The sequence below is a fragment of the Lipotes vexillifer genome, unplaced genomic scaffold (assembly GCF_000442215.2).
Source record: "Lipotes vexillifer unplaced genomic scaffold, Lipotes_vexillifer_v1.1 scaffold215, whole genome shotgun sequence".
Lineage (NCBI taxonomy): Eukaryota > Metazoa > Chordata > Mammalia > Artiodactyla > Lipotidae > Lipotes > Lipotes vexillifer.
Genome location: NW_006776544.1, coordinates 983,267 through 1,003,325, shown reverse-complemented (window position 1 = coordinate 1,003,325; position 20,059 = coordinate 983,267). Strand labels below are relative to the sequence as shown.

The following is a 20,059-nucleotide window of genomic DNA, read 5'->3' as shown; positions in this document are numbered from 1 at the left end:
AAACAGGATGTATTTTTATGTCTGGGGAGAAAAATGGCATTAGAGGGTAGAGACCTTCATGGGGAGAATTCTCTGTACTAGGACTCCCTAATGGCAGTATGTTGGGAATTTATATAGGCAGCCACAGCAGAGGGTCTAACAGCAGAGGGTCTAATGCTTTCTTTGCCAATTCCAAAGGGCCTATTCACCCAGCAATCACTCAAAAATGTGTGATACTAATATTTACAATCATGAATAATTTCATATCTTCCTTTATCAAATTAATCATAGATTTTATAATCAGGGTAAAAGGCATAACTTGGAAAACTATATGAGAAAACTAACTGGAAGATATCAGAGCAATTGCAAATATTGTTCATTTTCTTACCTCCATCATTTAAAGGATATGATGTCTTAATTATTTATCTTTCTGTATGGTTTAACATTCAAGACAAAAAATTAATTAGTACTCAGCCTTCTAAAAGAGACTTTTGCTGACTCTAAAGCAATCAAATTAATACAGTATCTCTCCTTTCCCCTCATCCCCTACTTCTCTCCTAAGCTCTGGTCTCAATGCTAATATCTATTATTAACCTCTTACTGGATATCTTTTACAGGTACCTAAACTTAACTAGTTTAAAATGAAGCTTATCATGTACTCAAGTACTCCCATCTTTCCAAACTTGCTACTTCTCTGTCTTAACCATATTCTGGTTAAAGGCCTAACAATCCATCCAGTGCTCCATTCCAGAAAGCTTAGAATTGTTCCGTTTATTCCAGATAAGGCTAGTTTAATCCAATCTGATGCTTATTGAGTACATGGCTTGGAACTGAAATAAGGTACATAATTCCCGACCTCAAGAAATTTATCATCCAGTAGAAAGGACAGACAAATATGATAGAGTATAATGAGTTCTGAGATAGAGGTAAGCCTCAGCACTATGGGAGCACAGAAAACCCATACACAAAAATTAAATCATCATCATCATCATCATTATCATCATCATCATCATCATCATCATTGTTGTCTCCCTTTCTCTGGTTCTACTCATCTGTTGAGTCACTAAATCCTGACATAGTCTGATTCTGAAATATCTTAAGTCTGTGGCCTTTTGTTTACCCTCATTGTCACTGCTTTATTTCGGGCCTTTATCACTTTTATCTGGACTATCCCAATAGACTCAAAACTATCTTGCTTCTAATCTCTTTTCTCTATGTATCTATATCACACACTGCAACCAGATTATCTTTTAAAACCCAAGTCATTCTTATTTCACACCCCTACTCAAAAACCTGCATCGGCTCCCTACTACTGAGAGAATAAATTCATACCTCAGCAAGGTATACTAAGTTCTGGCTTCAACCTACCTTTTTAGTCTGCTTTCCTCCTCTGCCATGGTTTTGCTGGCTTGAACTTACATGCCTTCACTTAACACTTTAAGCCTGTCTGTAATACGGCCTTACCATATCCTCACATCTACTCATCTGGAAACTTCCCACCCATGTTTCAAGCCCTAATTCAATTAAGCCCTCCTTTTATAAAGCATTTTTAGATTTCTCTTGGCAGGACTATTCTCTAAATCTTATGTGCTTCTACATTTTGTACAAATCAAAACTCTTCTCTCCTTTGACTGTAAGGACTTCTGTTTATGTGTGTCTGATCCCTGGAAGATGAGTCCTCAAGAGCAGTGATGATGTCTTTTCCATCTTTGTATCCTATGTCACCTACTTTCCCCCCTTTTCCTTCCTTCTAGCTTAGCACAGGACCTGGCCCACAGCAGGTTCTCAATAAATGTTAGCTATCATCATCATCATCATCATCATCATCGAATATTTGTTAGTTTCTGCTCAACTACATGGTACATTTAGCATGAAGCTGACTCAGAACCTTCTCAACCAAGGAGAGGGTCCAGACCTGTGTAGAACCCCATTATTTCTAACCAATCAGTACCATGCCAGTGAAGGGGCTATCCCATAGACAGGAAAGTTAACCAGATAAATAAATGATCAATACAAAGCACCCGAGACATACAGCTTTCTACCTTTTGTTCTGTTGTGTTACTCTGTACATCATGAGGAGAAGATAATGAGGGTGATGTTTTTTCAGGAATATTTACAGAACTATACAAATGGTGAGATGGTCCTATAGCAAATGAAAGAGAAATCATTTAATTTTTAAACTTTATTGAATTATAATTGAAGTACAATAAACTGAACATATTTAAAATGTACCATTTGTTCAGTTTTGACATGTATATAAACCTATGAAACCATCACCACAATCAAGATAAGCATTTACATCACCCCCAAAAGTTTCCTTGTGCCCCCTTATAGTTCATCCCTCTTTCTACTCCTGTCCCCCAGGAAATCACTGATCTGTTTCACTATAAATTAGTTTGCATTTTCTAGAGTTTGCTATAAATGGAATCAAACAGGATGTACTAATCTTTTTTTGGGGGGGTGATCTGGCTTCCTTCATTCAGCATAATTATTTTGAGATTCATCAATATTGTTGCCTGTATTAATAGTTTTTTCCTTTTTGTTACTGAGTAGTATCCCATGGTATGGATGCAGTACAGTTTATCCATTTGCCTGCTGAAGGACATTTGGGTTGTTTCCAGTTTTTTGGCTATTATGAATAATGTTGCTATGGACATTGATGTACAAGTCTTTATGTGGACATATATTTTCATTTCTCGTGGGCACATACCTAGGAGTGGAATGACTGAATCATGTGGTAGATGTAAGTTTGACTCAGGCTGCCAAAATGTTTTCCACAGCGGTTGTACCATTTTACATTCCCACCTGCAATGTCAGAGAGTTCTAGTTGCTTCACATCCTTGTAAATACTTGGTATGGTCAGTTACTTAAATTCTAGATATTTTGCAGGGTGTATAATGTTATCTCATTGTGGTTTGGTTTATATTTCCCTAATGACTAATAATGTTAAACAGCTTTTTGTGTGCTTATTTGCCATCTGTATGTCTTCAGTAAAATGGTTGTTCATGCCTTTTGCCCAAGTTTATTTGGTTATCACATTACATATATTGCATGTTTTTCTATATTTTACACTTTTTACAGTGATCATGCCTTCTACATGTAGGTCTGGAAACCATCTTTTGCTGTGCTCACTTTTGGGGCTTGACAGGTGCGAAACAGCCATTATGCAACAGGGCTATTTTTTAAATCGTATATTATTTTTTTCATTTTTGACTCTCTAAGTACAAGACCTCTACCCTAGTCTTCCATAGGCATCCACCTGCCTGGGGGTGGAACTAGGGGAGGGGAGGTTAGCATTTTTAACAGGAGGAATGCCACGATAAACACCCAGATAATATTCAGCACCTGTCATCCCAAAATATGATGACACAGCCAAGACAGTATGACCTGCAAGCCATGCAATTGTCTCAAGAATTTCCCTAAATTTTATCTTCTTTTTTGTGTAGCGAGAGCCTGGAATACTTAGAAAATTCTCCTTTAGTGTACTGGAGATACCCTAAGCCCACCAATAACAGTTATCTGGGCTCAGAAAGAAGGGATATGACTTAAGGAAAGTTAGGGGGAAAAAGTCCACTCCTTTAGCAGCTCAGAGATGCTGGGAAAATGGAAACGTGGTGGGAGAGGCTGGAGAGCAAAGATGGGGCTTCACATTTGGGCCTTGGTGCTTCAGATAACAGGTTAATATGGAGAGAAAAGAAGAGCTATTGCTCTGCTCTCTGTTTTGGACTCTAGAAAGAGATTTCTTCGGCTACCCCCGCTCCTGGCTCCTCCTCCTCACCTGGGGCATGACCCAGAAACATTGCAATACAGTGTGGTCAGGCGGAGCAAGGCTCTCTCTGAAGTTTTGCTTTAACTATCTTACAACTGACATAAAATTGTAAGAGAGTTAAAGTATACATTGTGGTGATTTGATATATATGTATACTGTGAAAGGATTCCCCCCATTTAGTTAATTAGCACATCCATCACCTCACATATTTACATTTGTTATTGTTGTTGAAAACATTTAAGTTCTACTCTCTTAGCAAATTTTAATTATACAAAACAGTGTTTTCAACTATAGTTGCCATGTTATACATCGGCTCCTCAGAGCTTATTCATCTTATAGCTGAAAATTTGTACCCTTTTACCAACCTCTCCCTATTTCCCCTTGAGGTTTTGCTTTCTTAAGCCACTCTTGGTTCCCATGTGGTATACACATGGCCCAGAAAGGGCTGAGAGTCTAGCTGGGAAGCTTGCCATGGGGAGTCACTGGGCTGGGGGTAAGAGGGCTCCATCCCGAGTGTTAGTGGAGCAGCCAGCCAGAACTGAGGTGGAATGGGAAAGCCAGAGGATTCTACTAAGCCCAGCGAGACTAGACCATGAGTCATGGCAGTGATGGCCAAATCAACTGTGAATGACAACAGGCCAAGCACTATCTCAGTGGAGATAAGGGCATCTCTCTGAAGACCAGAGAAGGCAGAGGACAAAAAAGTCATCCAAGCCCCCTTACTTTATTCCACCTCCATGAGGTCATGGAAGCCAGTGTTTCCCAAAATTTAATGTGCATATAATACACTGGGGATCTTATGAAAATGCAGATTCTGACTCAGTAGGTCTGGGGTGGGGCCTGAGAATCTGAATTTCTAATAAGTGCCCTGGTGATGCCCATACTGCTAACAATTAAAGGAGTAAGAACATAAGCCACACCTCTTGCCCCAGAAAACATCTTTGGGAAAGAAGCAGAAAAGTGGGGAGGCTCTCTGAAGGTCTGAGCCATTTTGGGGACCCCACAAAGGCAGAATCTAGAGGAGTATGTTAGAAAAATCAATGACTGAACCAGAAAACAAAAGGAAGGAAGGCACTTAGATCCAGCAAATAGTGCTAGCCCTACATGTGCTAAAGAAGCCAACTCAAGAAGTAGGTTGAAATGTTAAAATGGCAACAGCTACTACTCAGTTGGGCAGTTCTAAAAGGTACAGGGGAATAAGAGTGGTGACACTGTGGCTTCCCTGGTGGTGCAGTGGTTGAGAGCATTTGATTCTTATAATGAATGACAAATTGGCAACCCACAGAGGTAATATATGTTGTGACCAGGTACCCTGAATGTCTGTGGCCAACTTCCCGCCATCAGATGAGTTATCACTGGTAACAAAGGGGATAGGGCGAGGCAGTATGGCTGTCTCTGCACAACCCATCAGCACTAGAAGAGAAATGATTCACAAAAGCCCAATATGTTGATTCTTCTGCAGGGCATAGGTATGGACCTTGAAGCTCTTGAAGCTCATCATTTAGGAAGACTGTAACCTAAGGGCTAAGTGGGAACACTCAAGTTGTTTCTGGTAAATCTCTATTAAGAATTGAGACAAATATTCAAATTTTGGATCTATTTAACACATTTAAACTCTCAGGCTCACCATTTTTCTTTTGTTAGCTTACAGCTTGTTACTGATATTCCCTACGCTTAGAGTATGGCAACACTAACATAACTGATAACCATGAGTGCTGGAAGTCTGAAGTAGCACAGGATTATTCCTGTGGGTTCACAGTTCAATTTTTATAAAATCTTACTATAGGGTGGTTAATTTCAGGGAATAAGGCTGTTCTGAATTGTCATTTAATACATGAAACTGTGTTATGCCAATCTTGATCATAATTTCATATTTCATTTGTTCTGTCTGTATCTGGGACAAAAGAAATATTACTTGCCTCTTGTTTTGAAGTATCCTGTAGAGAATATCTATAGACATTTGCTGTTTTGCAGAAACACCTGGAGTTTGAAGTGAAGTATTTGTAATTTCTGGGGGAAAGAAGAGGTACCTTTAAATAAGAAAAAATGATATAGTTCGCCCTGTTGGGCTGCCATAATGTCTAGGATTACCATAGTCAATGATGTATTTATTTATGGAAGTTAAGGCAGTATCTCTAAGTATAAAAGGCCTTTTTTTGAAGTCCCCTGCTTTCCAGCTTCCAGTGGCCCACCACTGCCATCAGGGACAAGCCTGAACTCCCTAACTTCTGGCCCTAAATTACTTTGCCAGCTAAATATCCCACCATTCCCCTGCCCTAGAATGAACTGTTTTGCACTTCATTCAGTAGGCAAGGGGGAACCACCGAGGACTTTTTGGTCGAGGAATTATATGTCCAAAGCTGTATTTCAGGAAGATTACATTCACAGCAAAATGTAGGATAGATTAAGAGGAAGAAGAGATTGGAGGCAAATTATTGCAGTGCTTAAGGGCATGGGTGGCATGAATGGAAAGGAAGGGAAGATTATGAGAGAATTTAAGGTGGTGGATTGGACAGAAGGTGGCAACTTTTGGATGTAGGATATGAGCAGTAGGAAAGAGTCAAAGATGACTCAGGTCTTGTGCCTGAATAAAATTAGGAGAATCAGAGAACAGGTTTGGGGGTGACTAGAAGATGATGAATTTGGTTTTACACATATTGGATCTGAGGTGCTTGTGGGCTGCCCAGGTGGAGATGTCCTAGTGCTCTTGGTGAGTGTGCAGGATATGCGTGGGAATCTTTTACAGAGACTAACAAAGACTTAGCTAACCTCTAGTCCAGTCCTGGGAGATGGGAAACAGGATGTATTTTTATGTCTGGGGAGAAAAATGGCATTAGAGGGTAGAGACCTTCATGGGGAGAATTCTCTGTACTAGGACTCCCTAATGGCAGTATGTTGGGAATTTATATAGGCAGCCACAGCAGAGGGTCTAACAGCAGAGGGTCTAATGCTTTCTTTGCCAATTCCAAAGGGCCTATTCACCCAGCAATCACTCAAAAATGTGTGATACTAATATTTACAATCATGAATAATTTCATATCTTCCTTTATCAAATTAATCATAGATTTTATAATCAGGGTAAAAGGCATAACTTGGAAAACTATATGAGAAAACTAACTGGAAGATATCAGAGCAATTGCAAATATTGTTCATTTTCTTACCTCCATCATTTAAAGGATATGATGTCTTAATTATTTATCTTTCTGTATGGTTTAACATTCAAGACAAAAAATTAATTAGTACTCAGCCTTCTAAAAGAGACTTTTGCTGACTCTAAAGCAATCAAATTAATACAGTATCTCTCCTTTCCCCTCATCCCCTACTTCTCTCCTAAGCTCTGGTCTCAATGCTAATATCTATTATTAACCTCTTACTGGATATCTTTTACAGGTACCTAAACTTAACTAGTTTAAAATGAAGCTTATCATGTACTCAAGTACTCCCATCTTTCCAAACTTGCTACTTCTCTGTCTTAACCATATTCTGGTTAAAGGCCTAACAATCCATCCAGTGCTCCATTCCAGAAAGCTTAGAATTGTTCCGTTTATTCCAGATAAGGCTAGTTTAATCCAATCTGATGCTTATTGAGTACATGGCTTGGAACTGAAATAAGGTACATAATTCCCGACCTCAAGAAATTTATCATCCAGTAGAAAGGACAGACAAATATGATAGAGTATAATGAGTTCTGAGATAGAGGTAAGCCTCAGCACTATGGGAGCACAGAAAACCCATACACAAAAATTAAATCATCATCATCATCATCATTATCATCATCATCATCATCATCATCATTGTTGTCTCCCTTTCTCTGGTTCTACTCATCTGTTGAGTCACTAAATCCTGACATAGTCTGATTCTGAAATATCTTAAGTCTGTGGCCTTTTGTTTACCCTCATTGTCACTGCTTTATTTCGGGCCTTTATCACTTTTATCTGGACTATCCCAATAGACTCAAAACTATCTTGCTTCTAATCTCTTTTCTCTATGTATCTATATCACACACTGCAACCAGATTATCTTTTAAAACCCAAGTCATTCTTATTTCACACCCCTACTCAAAAACCTGCATCGGCTCCCTACTACTGAGAGAATAAATTCATACCTCAGCAAGGTATACTAAGTTCTGGCTTCAACCTACCTTTTTAGTCTGCTTTCCTCCTCTGCCATGGTTTTGCTGGCTTGAACTTACATGCCTTCACTTAACACTTTAAGCCTGTCTGTAATACGGCCTTACCATATCCTCACATCTACTCATCTGGAAACTTCCCACCCATGTTTCAAGCCCTAATTCAATTAAGCCCTCCTTTTATAAAGCATTTTTAGATTTCTCTTGGCAGGACTATTCTCTAAATCTTATGTGCTTCTACATTTTGTACAAATCAAAACTCTTCTCTCCTTTGACTGTAAGGACTTCTGTTTATGTGTGTCTGATCCCTGGAAGATGAGTCCTCAAGAGCAGTGATGATGTCTTTTCCATCTTTGTATCCTATGTCACCTACTTTCCCCCCTTTTCCTTCCTTCTAGCTTAGCACAGGACCTGGCCCACAGCAGGTTCTCAATAAATGTTAGCTATCATCATCATCATCATCATCATCATCGAATATTTGTTAGTTTCTGCTCAACTACATGGTACATTTAGCATGAAGCTGACTCAGAACCTTCTCAACCAAGGAGAGGGTCCAGACCTGTGTAGAACCCCATTATTTCTAACCAATCAGTACCATGCCAGTGAAGGGGCTATCCCATAGACAGGAAAGTTAACCAGATAAATAAATGATCAATACAAAGCACCCGAGACATACAGCTTTCTACCTTTTGTTCTGTTGTGTTACTCTGTACATCATGAGGAGAAGATAATGAGGGTGATGTTTTTTCAGGAATATTTACAGAACTATACAAATGGTGAGATGGTCCTATAGCAAATGAAAGAGAAATCATTTAATTTTTAAACTTTATTGAATTATAATTGAAGTACAATAAACTGAACATATTTAAAATGTACCATTTGTTCAGTTTTGACATGTATATAAACCTATGAAACCATCACCACAATCAAGATAAGCATTTACATCACCCCCAAAAGTTTCCTTGTGCCCCCTTATAGTTCATCCCTCTTTCTACTCCTGTCCCCCAGGAAATCACTGATCTGTTTCACTATAAATTAGTTTGCATTTTCTAGAGTTTGCTATAAATGGAATCAAACAGGATGTACTAATCTTTTTTTGGGGGGGTGATCTGGCTTCCTTCATTCAGCATAATTATTTTGAGATTCATCAATATTGTTGCCTGTATTAATAGTTTTTTCCTTTTTGTTACTGAGTAGTATCCCATGGTATGGATGCAGTACAGTTTATCCATTTGCCTGCTGAAGGACATTTGGGTTGTTTCCAGTTTTTTGGCTATTATGAATAATGTTGCTATGGACATTGATGTACAAGTCTTTATGTGGACATATATTTTCATTTCTCGTGGGCACATACCTAGGAGTGGAATGACTGAATCATGTGGTAGATGTAAGTTTGACTCAGGCTGCCAAAATGTTTTCCACAGCGGTTGTACCATTTTACATTCCCACCTGCAATGTCAGAGAGTTCTAGTTGCTTCACATCCTTGTAAATACTTGGTATGGTCAGTTACTTAAATTCTAGATATTTTGCAGGGTGTATAATGTTATCTCATTGTGGTTTGGTTTATATTTCCCTAATGACTAATAATGTTAAACAGCTTTTTGTGTGCTTATTTGCCATCTGTATGTCTTCAGTAAAATGGTTGTTCATGCCTTTTGCCCAAGTTTATTTGGTTATCACATTACATATATTGCATGTTTTTCTATATTTTACACTTTTTACAGTGATCATGCCTTCTACATGTAGGTCTGGAAACCATCTTTTGCTGTGCTCACTTTTGGGGCTTGACAGGTGCGAAACAGCCATTATGCAACAGGGCTATTTTTTAAATCGTATATTATTTTTTTCATTTTTGACTCTCTAAGTACAAGACCTCTACCCTAGTCTTCCATAGGCATCCACCTGCCTGGGGGTGGAACTAGGGGAGGGGAGGTTAGCATTTTTAACAGGAGGAATGCCACGATAAACACCCAGATAATATTCAGCACCTGTCATCCCAAAATATGATGACACAGCCAAGACAGTATGACCTGCAAGCCATGCAATTGTCTCAAGAATTTCCCTAAATTTTATCTTCTTTTTTGTGTAGCGAGAGCCTGGAATACTTAGAAAATTCTCCTTTAGTGTACTGGAGATACCCTAAGCCCACCAATAACAGTTATCTGGGCTCAGAAAGAAGGGATATGACTTAAGGAAAGTTAGGGGGAAAAAGTCCACTCCTTTAGCAGCTCAGAGATGCTGGGAAAATGGAAACGTGGTGGGAGAGGCTGGAGAGCAAAGATGGGGCTTCACATTTGGGCCTTGGTGCTTCAGATAACAGGTTAATATGGAGAGAAAAGAAGAGCTATTGCTCTGCTCTCTGTTTTGGACTCTAGAAAGAGATTTCTTCGGCTACCCCCGCTCCTGGCTCCTCCTCCTCACCTGGGGCATGACCCAGAAACATTGCAATACAGTGTGGTCAGGCGGAGCAAGGCTCTCTCTGAAGTTTTGCTTTAACTATCTTACAACTGACATAAAATTGTAAGAGAGTTAAAGTATACATTGTGGTGATTTGATATATATGTATACTGTGAAAGGATTCCCCCCATTTAGTTAATTAGCACATCCATCACCTCACATATTTACATTTGTTATTGTTGTTGAAAACATTTAAGTTCTACTCTCTTAGCAAATTTTAATTATACAAAACAGTGTTTTCAACTATAGTTGCCATGTTATACATCGGCTCCTCAGAGCTTATTCATCTTATAGCTGAAAATTTGTACCCTTTTACCAACCTCTCCCTATTTCCCCTTGAGGTTTTGCTTTCTTAAGCCACTCTTGGTTCCCATGTGGTATACACATGGCCCAGAAAGGGCTGAGAGTCTAGCTGGGAAGCTTGCCATGGGGAGTCACTGGGCTGGGGGTAAGAGGGCTCCATCCCGAGTGTTAGTGGAGCAGCCAGCCAGAACTGAGGTGGAATGGGAAAGCCAGAGGATTCTACTAAGCCCAGCGAGACTAGACCATGAGTCATGGCAGTGATGGCCAAATCAACTGTGAATGACAACAGGCCAAGCACTATCTCAGTGGAGATAAGGGCATCTCTCTGAAGACCAGAGAAGGCAGAGGACAAAAAAGTCATCCAAGCCCCCTTACTTTATTCCACCTCCATGAGGTCATGGAAGCCAGTGTTTCCCAAAATTTAATGTGCATATAATACACTGGGGATCTTATGAAAATGCAGATTCTGACTCAGTAGGTCTGGGGTGGGGCCTGAGAATCTGAATTTCTAATAAGTGCCCTGGTGATGCCCATACTGCTAACAATTAAAGGAGTAAGAACATAAGCCACACCTCTTGCCCCAGAAAACATCTTTGGGAAAGAAGCAGAAAAGTGGGGAGGCTCTCTGAAGGTCTGAGCCATTTTGGGGACCCCACAAAGGCAGAATCTAGAGGAGTATGTTAGAAAAATCAATGACTGAACCAGAAAACAAAAGGAAGGAAGGCACTTAGATCCAGCAAATAGTGCTAGCCCTACATGTGCTAAAGAAGCCAACTCAAGAAGTAGGTTGAAATGTTAAAATGGCAACAGCTACTACTCAGTTGGGCAGTTCTAAAAGGTACAGGGGAATAAGAGTGGTGACACTGTGGCTTCCCTGGTGGTGCAGTGGTTGAGAGTCTGCCTGCCGATGCAGGGGACACGGGTTCGTGCCCCGGTCCAGGAAGATCCCACATGCCATGGAGCGGCTGGGCCCGTGAGCCATGGCCGCTGAAACTGCGCGTCCGGGGCCTGTGCTCCACAATGGGAGAGGCCACAACAGTGAGAGGCCCGCGTACCGCAAAAAAAAGAGAGTGGTGACACTGATTGCACGCTCCACTGCTGCAGAAAAATATGTGGCAGAATGAAATACTTCTGCTGCTAGTAAAGTGACAAGTTACTTCAGGCCTGAAAAGTCCAAAGCCTAAGGAAGGGCAGGGTTTTGAGAGAAAGCACTGGTCCAGGTCTTGATCCTCACGAGGTCTTTAGGGCCATAGGCTTCAGAAACATCAGTAGCAAGCACCTCCAGTGAGCAATTTGCAAGGATGATGCTCCAGGTGAAACCAATGACCTTCCCTAGGAGGCAGAACTGCTGAGCAAGGTATGGGAGCTGTGGTGGCAGCAGTCAGTGAAGCACAGCCTAAAAAAATGCTTTGGGATCTTTTTGGGAATGGAAAAGTACAGAAATGAGATCAGGAGCAGGGGCTGTGTGTGGAGGGGACAGGGCTCTGCACTGGGCTTGCAGAGTTGTCAGCTGCAAAACGTGGGCTGTCCTGCTCAGAGGCGTGTGGAGACAGTGACTCCAACTGAGTAATTAGGACCGCAAGAGCGGCTGTAGCATTGTTGGTAAGCATTACTCAAAATCCATCATTTCTAACAGAGGACAGAGGATTTATCCACCTTATTAGCAGAAGCAATCAGTACCAAATCCAGTCTTTATACAAATTACTATTTTAGTATTTCTAATCATAATATTACAATTATGTTCTTGTCCTTGGTGTAATTTCTGGTGACAGGCAGTGATACTCATTTCCTTATCTTTGGATAAGAAGCTTAAAAAAACACAATAAGATTTATTTTTAATAGTGGCAATGACAAAGTTATTCAAGATAGATTCTATTTATCCTTTCATGCCCAATAGGACGGAGCCATAGCCTAATCTGTATATGGGGTTGTGGGGAGGAATTAGAGAGGATAGGTAGTGGGTCTCAAGGGGAGGCAATTTTGTACCTCAGGGGATAATGGAATTTGGACATGTCTGGAGACATTTTTTTTAATATATATATATTTTTTATCTTTATTGTGGAGTATAATTGCTTTACAATGGTGTGTTAGTTTCTGCTTTATAACAAAGTGAATCAGTTATACCAGTTATATATATACATATGTTCCCATATCTCTTCCCGCTTGCATCTCCCTCCCTCCCACCCTCCCTATCCCACCCCTCCAGGAGGTCACAAAGCACCGAGCTGATCTTCCTGTGCTATGTTGGCTGCTTCCCACTAGCTATCTACCTTACGTTTGGTAGTGTATATATGTCCATGCCTCTCTCGCTTTGTCACAGCTTACCTTTCCCCCTCCCCATATCCTCAAGTCCGTTCTCTAGTAGGTCTGTGTCTTTATTCCTGTCTTACCCCTAGGTTCTTCATGACATTTTTTTTCTTAAATTCCTTATATATGTGTTAGCATACGGAATTTGTCTTTCTCTTTCTGACTTACATCACTCTGTATGACAGACTCTAGGTCTATCCACCTCACTACAAATAGCTCAATTTTGTTTCTTTTTATGGCTGAGTAATATTCCATTGTATATACGTGCCACATCGTCTTTATCCATTCATCTGATGATGGACACTTAGGTTGTTCCATCTCTGGGCTATTGTAAATAGAGCTGCAATGAACACTTTGGTACATGACTCTTTTTGAATTATGGTTTTCTCAGGGTATATGCCCAGTAGTGGGATTGCTGGGTCATATGGTAGTTCTATTTGTAGTTTTTTAAGGAACCTCCATACTGTTCTCCACAGTGGTTGTATCAATTTACATTCCCACCAGCAGTGGAAGAGGGTTCCCTTTTCTCCACACCCTCTCCAGCATTTATTGTTTCTAGATTTTTTGATGATGGCCATTCTGACTGGTGTGAGATGATATCTCATTGTAGTTTTGATTTGCAATTCTCTAATGATTAATGAAGTTGAGCATTGTTTCATGTGTTTGTTGGCAGTCTGTATATCTTCTTTGGAGAAATGTCTGTTTAGGTCTTCGGCCCATTTTTGGATTGGGTTGTTTGTTTTTTTGTTATTGAGCTGCATGAGCTGCTTGTAAATTTGGAGTTTACTCCTTTGTCAGTTGCTTCATTTGCAAATATTTTCTCCCATTCTGAGGGCTGTCTTTTGGTCTTGTTTATGGTTTCCTTTGCTGGGCAAAAGCTTTGAAGTTTCATTAGGTCCCATTTGTTTATTTTTGTTTGTAATTCCATTTCTCTAGGAGGTGGGTCAAAAAGGATCTTGCTGTGATTTATGTCATAGAGTGTTCTGCCTATGTTTTCCTCTAAGAGTTTGATAGTTTCTGGTCTTACATTTAGGTCTTTAATCCATTTTGAGCTTATTTTTGTGTATGGTGTTAGGGAGTGATCTAATCTCATACTTTTACATGTACCTGTCCAGTTTTCCCAGCACCACTTATTGAAGAGGCTGTCCTTTCTCCACTGTACATTCCTGCCTCCTTTATCAAAGATAAGGTGACCTTATGTGCGTGGGTTTATCTCTGGGCTTCCTATCCTGTTCCATTGATCTATCTTTCTTTTTTTGTGCCACTACCATACTGTCTTGGTTACTGTAGCTTTGTAGTATAGTCTGAAGGCAGGGAGACTGATTCCTCCAGCGCCGTTTTTTGTTCTCCAGATTGCTTTGGCTATTTGGGGTCTTTTGTGTTTCCATACAAATTGTGAAAGTTTTTGTTCTAGTTCTGTGAAAAATGCCTGTGGTAGTTTGATAGGGATTGCATTGAATCTGTAGATTGCTTTGGGTAGTAGAGTCATTTTCACAATGTTGATTCTTCCAATCCAAGAACATGGTATATCTCTCCATATATTTGTATCACCTTTAATTTCTTTCATCAGTGTCTTATAGTTTTCTGCATAGAGGTATTTTGTGTCCTTAGGTAGGTTTATTCCTAGATATTTTATTCTTTTTGTTGCAATGGTAAATGGGAGTGTTTTCTTGATTTCACTTTCAGAGTTTTCATCATTAGTGTATAGGAATGCCAGAGATTTCTGTGCATAAATTTTGTATCCTGCTACTTTACCAAATTCATTGATTAGCTCTAGTAGTTTTCTGGTAGCATCTTTAGGATTCTCTATGTAGAGTATCATGTCATCTGCAAACAGTGACAGCTTTACTTCTTTTCTGATTTCGATTTCTTTTATTTCCTTTTGTTCTTCTCTGATTGCTGTGGCTAAAACTTCCAAAACTATGTTGAATAAGAGTGGTGAGAGTGGGCAACCTTGTCTTGTTCCTGACCTTAGTGGAAATGCTTTCAGTTTTTCGCCATTGAGGATGATGTTGGCTGTGGGCTTGTCATATATGGCCTTTATTATATTGAGGAAAGTTCCCTCTATCTTCTTTTCCGATTTGGATTCCTTTTATTTCCTTTTCTTCTCTGATTGCTGTGGCTAAAACTTCCAAAACTATGTTGAATAAGAGTGGTGAGAGTGGGCAACCTTGTCTTGTTCCTGATCTTAGTGGAAATGGTTTCAGTTTTTCACCATTGAGGACGATGTTGGCTGTGGGTTTGTCATATATGGCCTTTATTATGTTGAGGAAAGTTCCCTCTATGCCTGCTTTCTGCAGGGTTTTTATCATAAATGGATATTTTGTCTTGTCAAAAGCTTTCTCTGCATCTATTGAGATGATCATATGGTTTTTCTCCTTCAATTTGTTAATATGGTGTATCACATTGATTGATTTGCGTATATTGAAGAATCCTTGCATTCCTGGAATAAACCCCACTTGATCATGGTGTATGATCCTTTTAATGTGCTGTTGGATTCTGTTTGCTAGTATTTTGTTGAGGATTTTTGCATCTATGTTCATCAGTGATATTGGCCTGTAGTTTTCTTTCTTTGTGACATCCTTGTCTGGTTTTGGTATCAAGGTGATGGTGGCCTCGTAGAATGAGTTTGGGAGTGTTCCTCCCTCTGCTATATTTTGGAAGAGTTTGAGAAGGATAGGTGTTAGCTCTTCTCTAAATGTTTGATAGAATTCGCCTGTGAAGCCATCTGGTCCTGGGCTTTTGTTTGTTGGAAGATTTTTAATCACAGTTTCAATTTCAGTGCTTGTGATTGGTCTGTTCATATTTTCTATTTCTTCCTGATTCAGTCTTGGCAGTTTGTGCATTTCTAAGAATTTGTCCATTTCTTCCAGATTGTCCATTTTATTGGCATAGAGTTGCTTGTAGTAATCCCTCATGATTTTTTGTATTTCTGCAGTGTCAGTTGTTACTTCTCCTTTTTCATTTCTGATTCTATTGATTTGAGTCTTCTCCCTTATTTTCTTGATGAGTCTGGCTAATGGTTTATCAATTTTGTTTATCTTCTCAAAGAACCAGCTTTTAGTTTTATTGATCTTTGCTATTGTTTCCTTCATTTCTTTTTCATTTATTTCTGATCTGATTTTTATGATTTCTTTCCTTCTGCTAACTCTGGGGTTTTTTTGTTCTTCTTTCTCTAATTGCTTGAGGTGCAAGGTTAGGTTGTTTATTCGAGATGTTTCCTGCTTCTTAAGGTGGGCTTGTATTGCTATAAACTTCCCTCTTAGAACTGCTTTTGCTGCATCCCATAGGTTTTGGGTCGTTGTATCTCCATTGTCATTTGTTTCTAGGTATTTTTTAATTTCCTCTTTGATTTCTTCAGTGATCACTTCGTTATTAAGTAGTGTATTGTTTAGCCTCCATGTGTTTGTATTTTTTACAGATCTTTTCCTATAATTGATATCTAGTCTCATGGCGTTGTGGTCGGAAAAGATACTTGATACAATTTCAATTTTCTTAAATTTACCAAGGCTTGATTTGTGACCCAAGATATGATCTATCCTGGAGAATGTTCCATGAGCACTTGAGAAAAATGTGTATTCTGTTGTTTTTGGATGGAGTGTCCTATAAATATCAATTAAGTCCATCTTGTTTAATGTATCATTTAAAGCTTGTGTTTCCTTATTTATTTTCATTTTGGATGATCTGTCCATTGGTGAAAGTGGGGTGTTGAAGTCCCCTACTATGAATGTGTTACTGTCGATTTCCCCTTTTATGGCTGCTAGTTTTTGCCTTATGTATTGAGGTGCTCCTATGTTGGGTGCATAAATATTTACAATTGTTATATCTTCTTCTTGGATCGATCCCTTAATCATTATGTAGTGTCCTTCTTTGTCTCTTCTGATAGTCCTTATTTTAAAGTCTATTTTGTCTGATATGAGAATTGCTACTCCAGCTTTCTTTTGGTTTCCATTTGCGTGAAATATCTTTTTCCGTCCCCTCACTTTCAGTCTGTATGTGTCTCTATGTCTGAAGTGGGTCTCCTGTAGACAGCAAATATATGGTTCTTGTTTTTGTATCCATTCAGCCAATCTGTGTCTTTTGGTGGGAGCATTTAGTTCATTTACATTTAAGGTAATTATTGATATGTATGTTCCTCTTCCCATTTTCTAAATTGTTTTGGGTTCGTTATTATAGGACTTTTCCTTCTCTTGTGTTTTTGTCTAGAGAAGTTCCTTTAGCATTTGTTGTAAAGCTGGTTTGGTGGTGCTGAACTCTCTCAGCTTTTGCTTGTCTGTAAAGGTTTTAATTTCTCCATCAAATCTGAATGAGATCCTTGCTGGGTAGAGTAATCTTGGTTGCAGGTTTTTCTCCTTCATCACTTTAAGTATGTCCTGCCAGTCCCTTCTGGCTTGCACAGTTTCTGCTGAAAGATCAGCTGTTAACCTTATGGGGATTCCCTTGTGTGTTATTTGTTGTTTTTCCCTTGCTGCTTTTAATATGCTTTCTTTGTATTTAGTTTTTGACAGTTTGATTAATATGTGTCTTGGCGTATTTCTCCTTGAATTTATCCTGTATGGGACTCTCTGTGATTCCTGGACTTGATTAACTATTTCCTTTCCCATATTAGGGAAGTTTTCAACTATAATGTTTTCAAATATTTTCTCAGTCCCTTTCTTTTTCTCTTCTTCTTCTGGAACACCTGTAATTCAAATGTTGGTGCGTTTGATGTTGTCCCAGAGGTCTCTGAGACTGTCCTCAGTTCTTTTCATTCTTTTTTCTTTATTCTGCTCTGCAGTAGTTATTTCTACTATTTTATCTTCCAGGTCACTTATCCGTTCTTCTGCCTCAGCTATTCTGTTATTGATCCCATCTAGAGTATTTTTAATTTCATTTATTGTGTTGTTCACCATTGTTTGTTTCATCTTTAGTTCTTCTAGGTCCTTGTTAAATGTTTCTTGCATTTTGTCTATTCTATTTCCAAGATTTTGGATCATCTTTACTATCATTATTCTGAATTCTTTTTCATGTAGACTGCCTATTTCCTCTTCATTTGTTAGGTCTGGTGGGTTTTTATCTTGCTCCTTTATCTGCAGTGTGTTTTTCTGTCTTCCCATTTTGCTTATCTTACTGTGTTTGGGGTTTCCTTTTTGCAGGCTGCAGTTTCGTAGTTCCCGTTGTTTTTGGTGTTTGTCCCCAGTGGCTAAGGTTGTTTCAGTGGGTTGTGTAGGCTTCCTGGTGGAGGGGACTAGTGCCTGTGTTCTGGTGGATGAGGCTGGATCTTGTCTTTCTGGTGGGCAGGTCCACTTCTGGTGGTGTGTTTTGGGGTGTCTGTGGACTTATTGTGATTTTAGGCAGCCTCTCTGCTAATGGGTGGGGTTGTGTTCCTGTCTTGCTAGTTGTTTGACATAGGATGTCCAGCACTGTAGCTTGCTGGTCGTTGAGTGCTGGTGTTGAGATGGAGATCTCTGGGAGATTTTCGCCGTTTGATATTATGTGGAGTTGGGAGGTCTCTTGTCGACCAGTGTCCTGAAGTTGGGTCTCCATCCTCAGAGGCACAGCATTGACTCCTGGCTGCGGCACCAAGAGCCTTTCATCCACACGGCTCAGGAGAAAAGGGAGAAAAAGTAGAAAGAAAGAATTAGTAGAAAGAAAGAAAGAAAGAAAGAGAGAAAGAAAGAAAGAAAGAAAGGAGGGAGGGAGGGAGGGAGGAAGGAAGGAAAAAAAGAAAGGAGGTAATGTAAAATAAAATAAGATAAAATATAATAAAGTTATTAAAATAAAAAATTATTATTAAGAGAAAAAAAAGAAAAAAAAAGTAAAAAGCAAAAATAAAACAGACGGGTAGAACCCTAGGACAAATGGTGGAAGCAAAGCTATACAGACAAAATCTCACACAGAAGCATGCACATACACACTCACAAAAAGAGGAAAAGGGGAAAAAACCATAAATCTCGCTCTCAATGTCCACCTCCTCAATTTGGGATGATTCGTTGTCTAAAGGAGGGAAGGAAAGAAAGAAAGAAAGAAAGAAGACAAATTAAAATAAAGTTATTAAAATAAAAAATAATTATTAAGAAAAAAAATTTTAAAAAAAAGGACGGAGAGAACCCTAGGACAAATGGTGGAAGCAAAGCTATACAGAGAAAATCTCTCACAGAAGCATACACGTACACACTCACAAGAAGAGGAAAAGGGGAAAAATTAATAAATCTTGCTCTCAAAGTCCACCTCCTTAATTTGGGATGATTGGTTGTCTATTCATGTATTCCACAGATGCAGGGTACATCAAGTTGATTGTGGAGTTTTAATCCGCTGCTTCTGAGGCTGCTGGGAAAGATTTCCCTTTCTCTTCTTTGTTCGCACAGCTCCCAGGGGCTCAGCTTTGGATTTGGCCCTGCCTCTGCGTGTAGGTCGGCTGAGGGCGTCTGTTCTTCGCTCAGACAGGACGGGGTTAAAGGAGCCGCTGATTCAGGGACTCTGGCTCACTCAGGCCGGGGGGAGGGAGGGGCACAGAGTGCAGGATGAGCCTGTGGCGGCAGAGGCCGGCGTGACGTTGCACCAGCCTGAGGTGCGCCGTGCGTTCTACCGTAGGAGTTGACCCTGGATCCCGGGACCCTGGCAGTGGCGGGCTGCACAGATTCCCCGGAAGCGGGGTGTGGATAGTGACCTGTGCTTGCCCACAGGCTTCTTGGTGGCGGCAGCAGCAGCCTTAGCGTCTCATGCCCGTCTCTGGGGTCCGCGCTTTTAGCTGTAGCTCGCACCTGTCTCTGGAGCTCCTTTAAGCAGCGCTCTTAATCCCCTCTCCTCATGCACCAGGAAACAAAGAGGTAAGAAAAAGTCTCTTGCCTCTTCGGCAGGTCCAGACTTTTCCCTGGACTCCCTCCCGGCTAGCCGTGGCACACTAACCCCACAGGCTGTGTTCATGCCACCAGCCCCAGTCCTCTCCCGGTGCTCCGACCGAAGCCCGAGCTTCAACTCCCAGCCCCGCCCACCCTGGCGGGTGAGCAGACAAGCCTCTCAGGCTGGTGAGTGCTGGTCGGCACCAATCCTCTGTGAGGGAATCTCTCTGCTCTGCCCTCCGCACCCCTGTTGCTGCGCTCTCCTCCGCGGCTCCGACGCTTCCCCCCTCCGC

At 40.3% G+C, this 20,059-nt stretch overlaps 1 protein-coding gene across 1 annotated transcript in view; it reads right to left on the bottom strand.

Annotated features, from left to right (window-relative positions):
- LOC103089232 (fibrous sheath-interacting protein 2-like) overlaps positions 1 to 20,059 on the bottom strand; it is a 79,504-nt gene that overhangs the window by 42,519 nt on the left and 16,926 nt on the right. Inside the window, 2 exon segments of the mRNA XM_082930884.1 lie at positions 2,022 to 2,122; positions 5,060 to 5,161. Of these exon segments, the coding sequence (XP_082787010.1) occupies positions 2,022 to 2,122; positions 5,060 to 5,161 (203 nt within the window).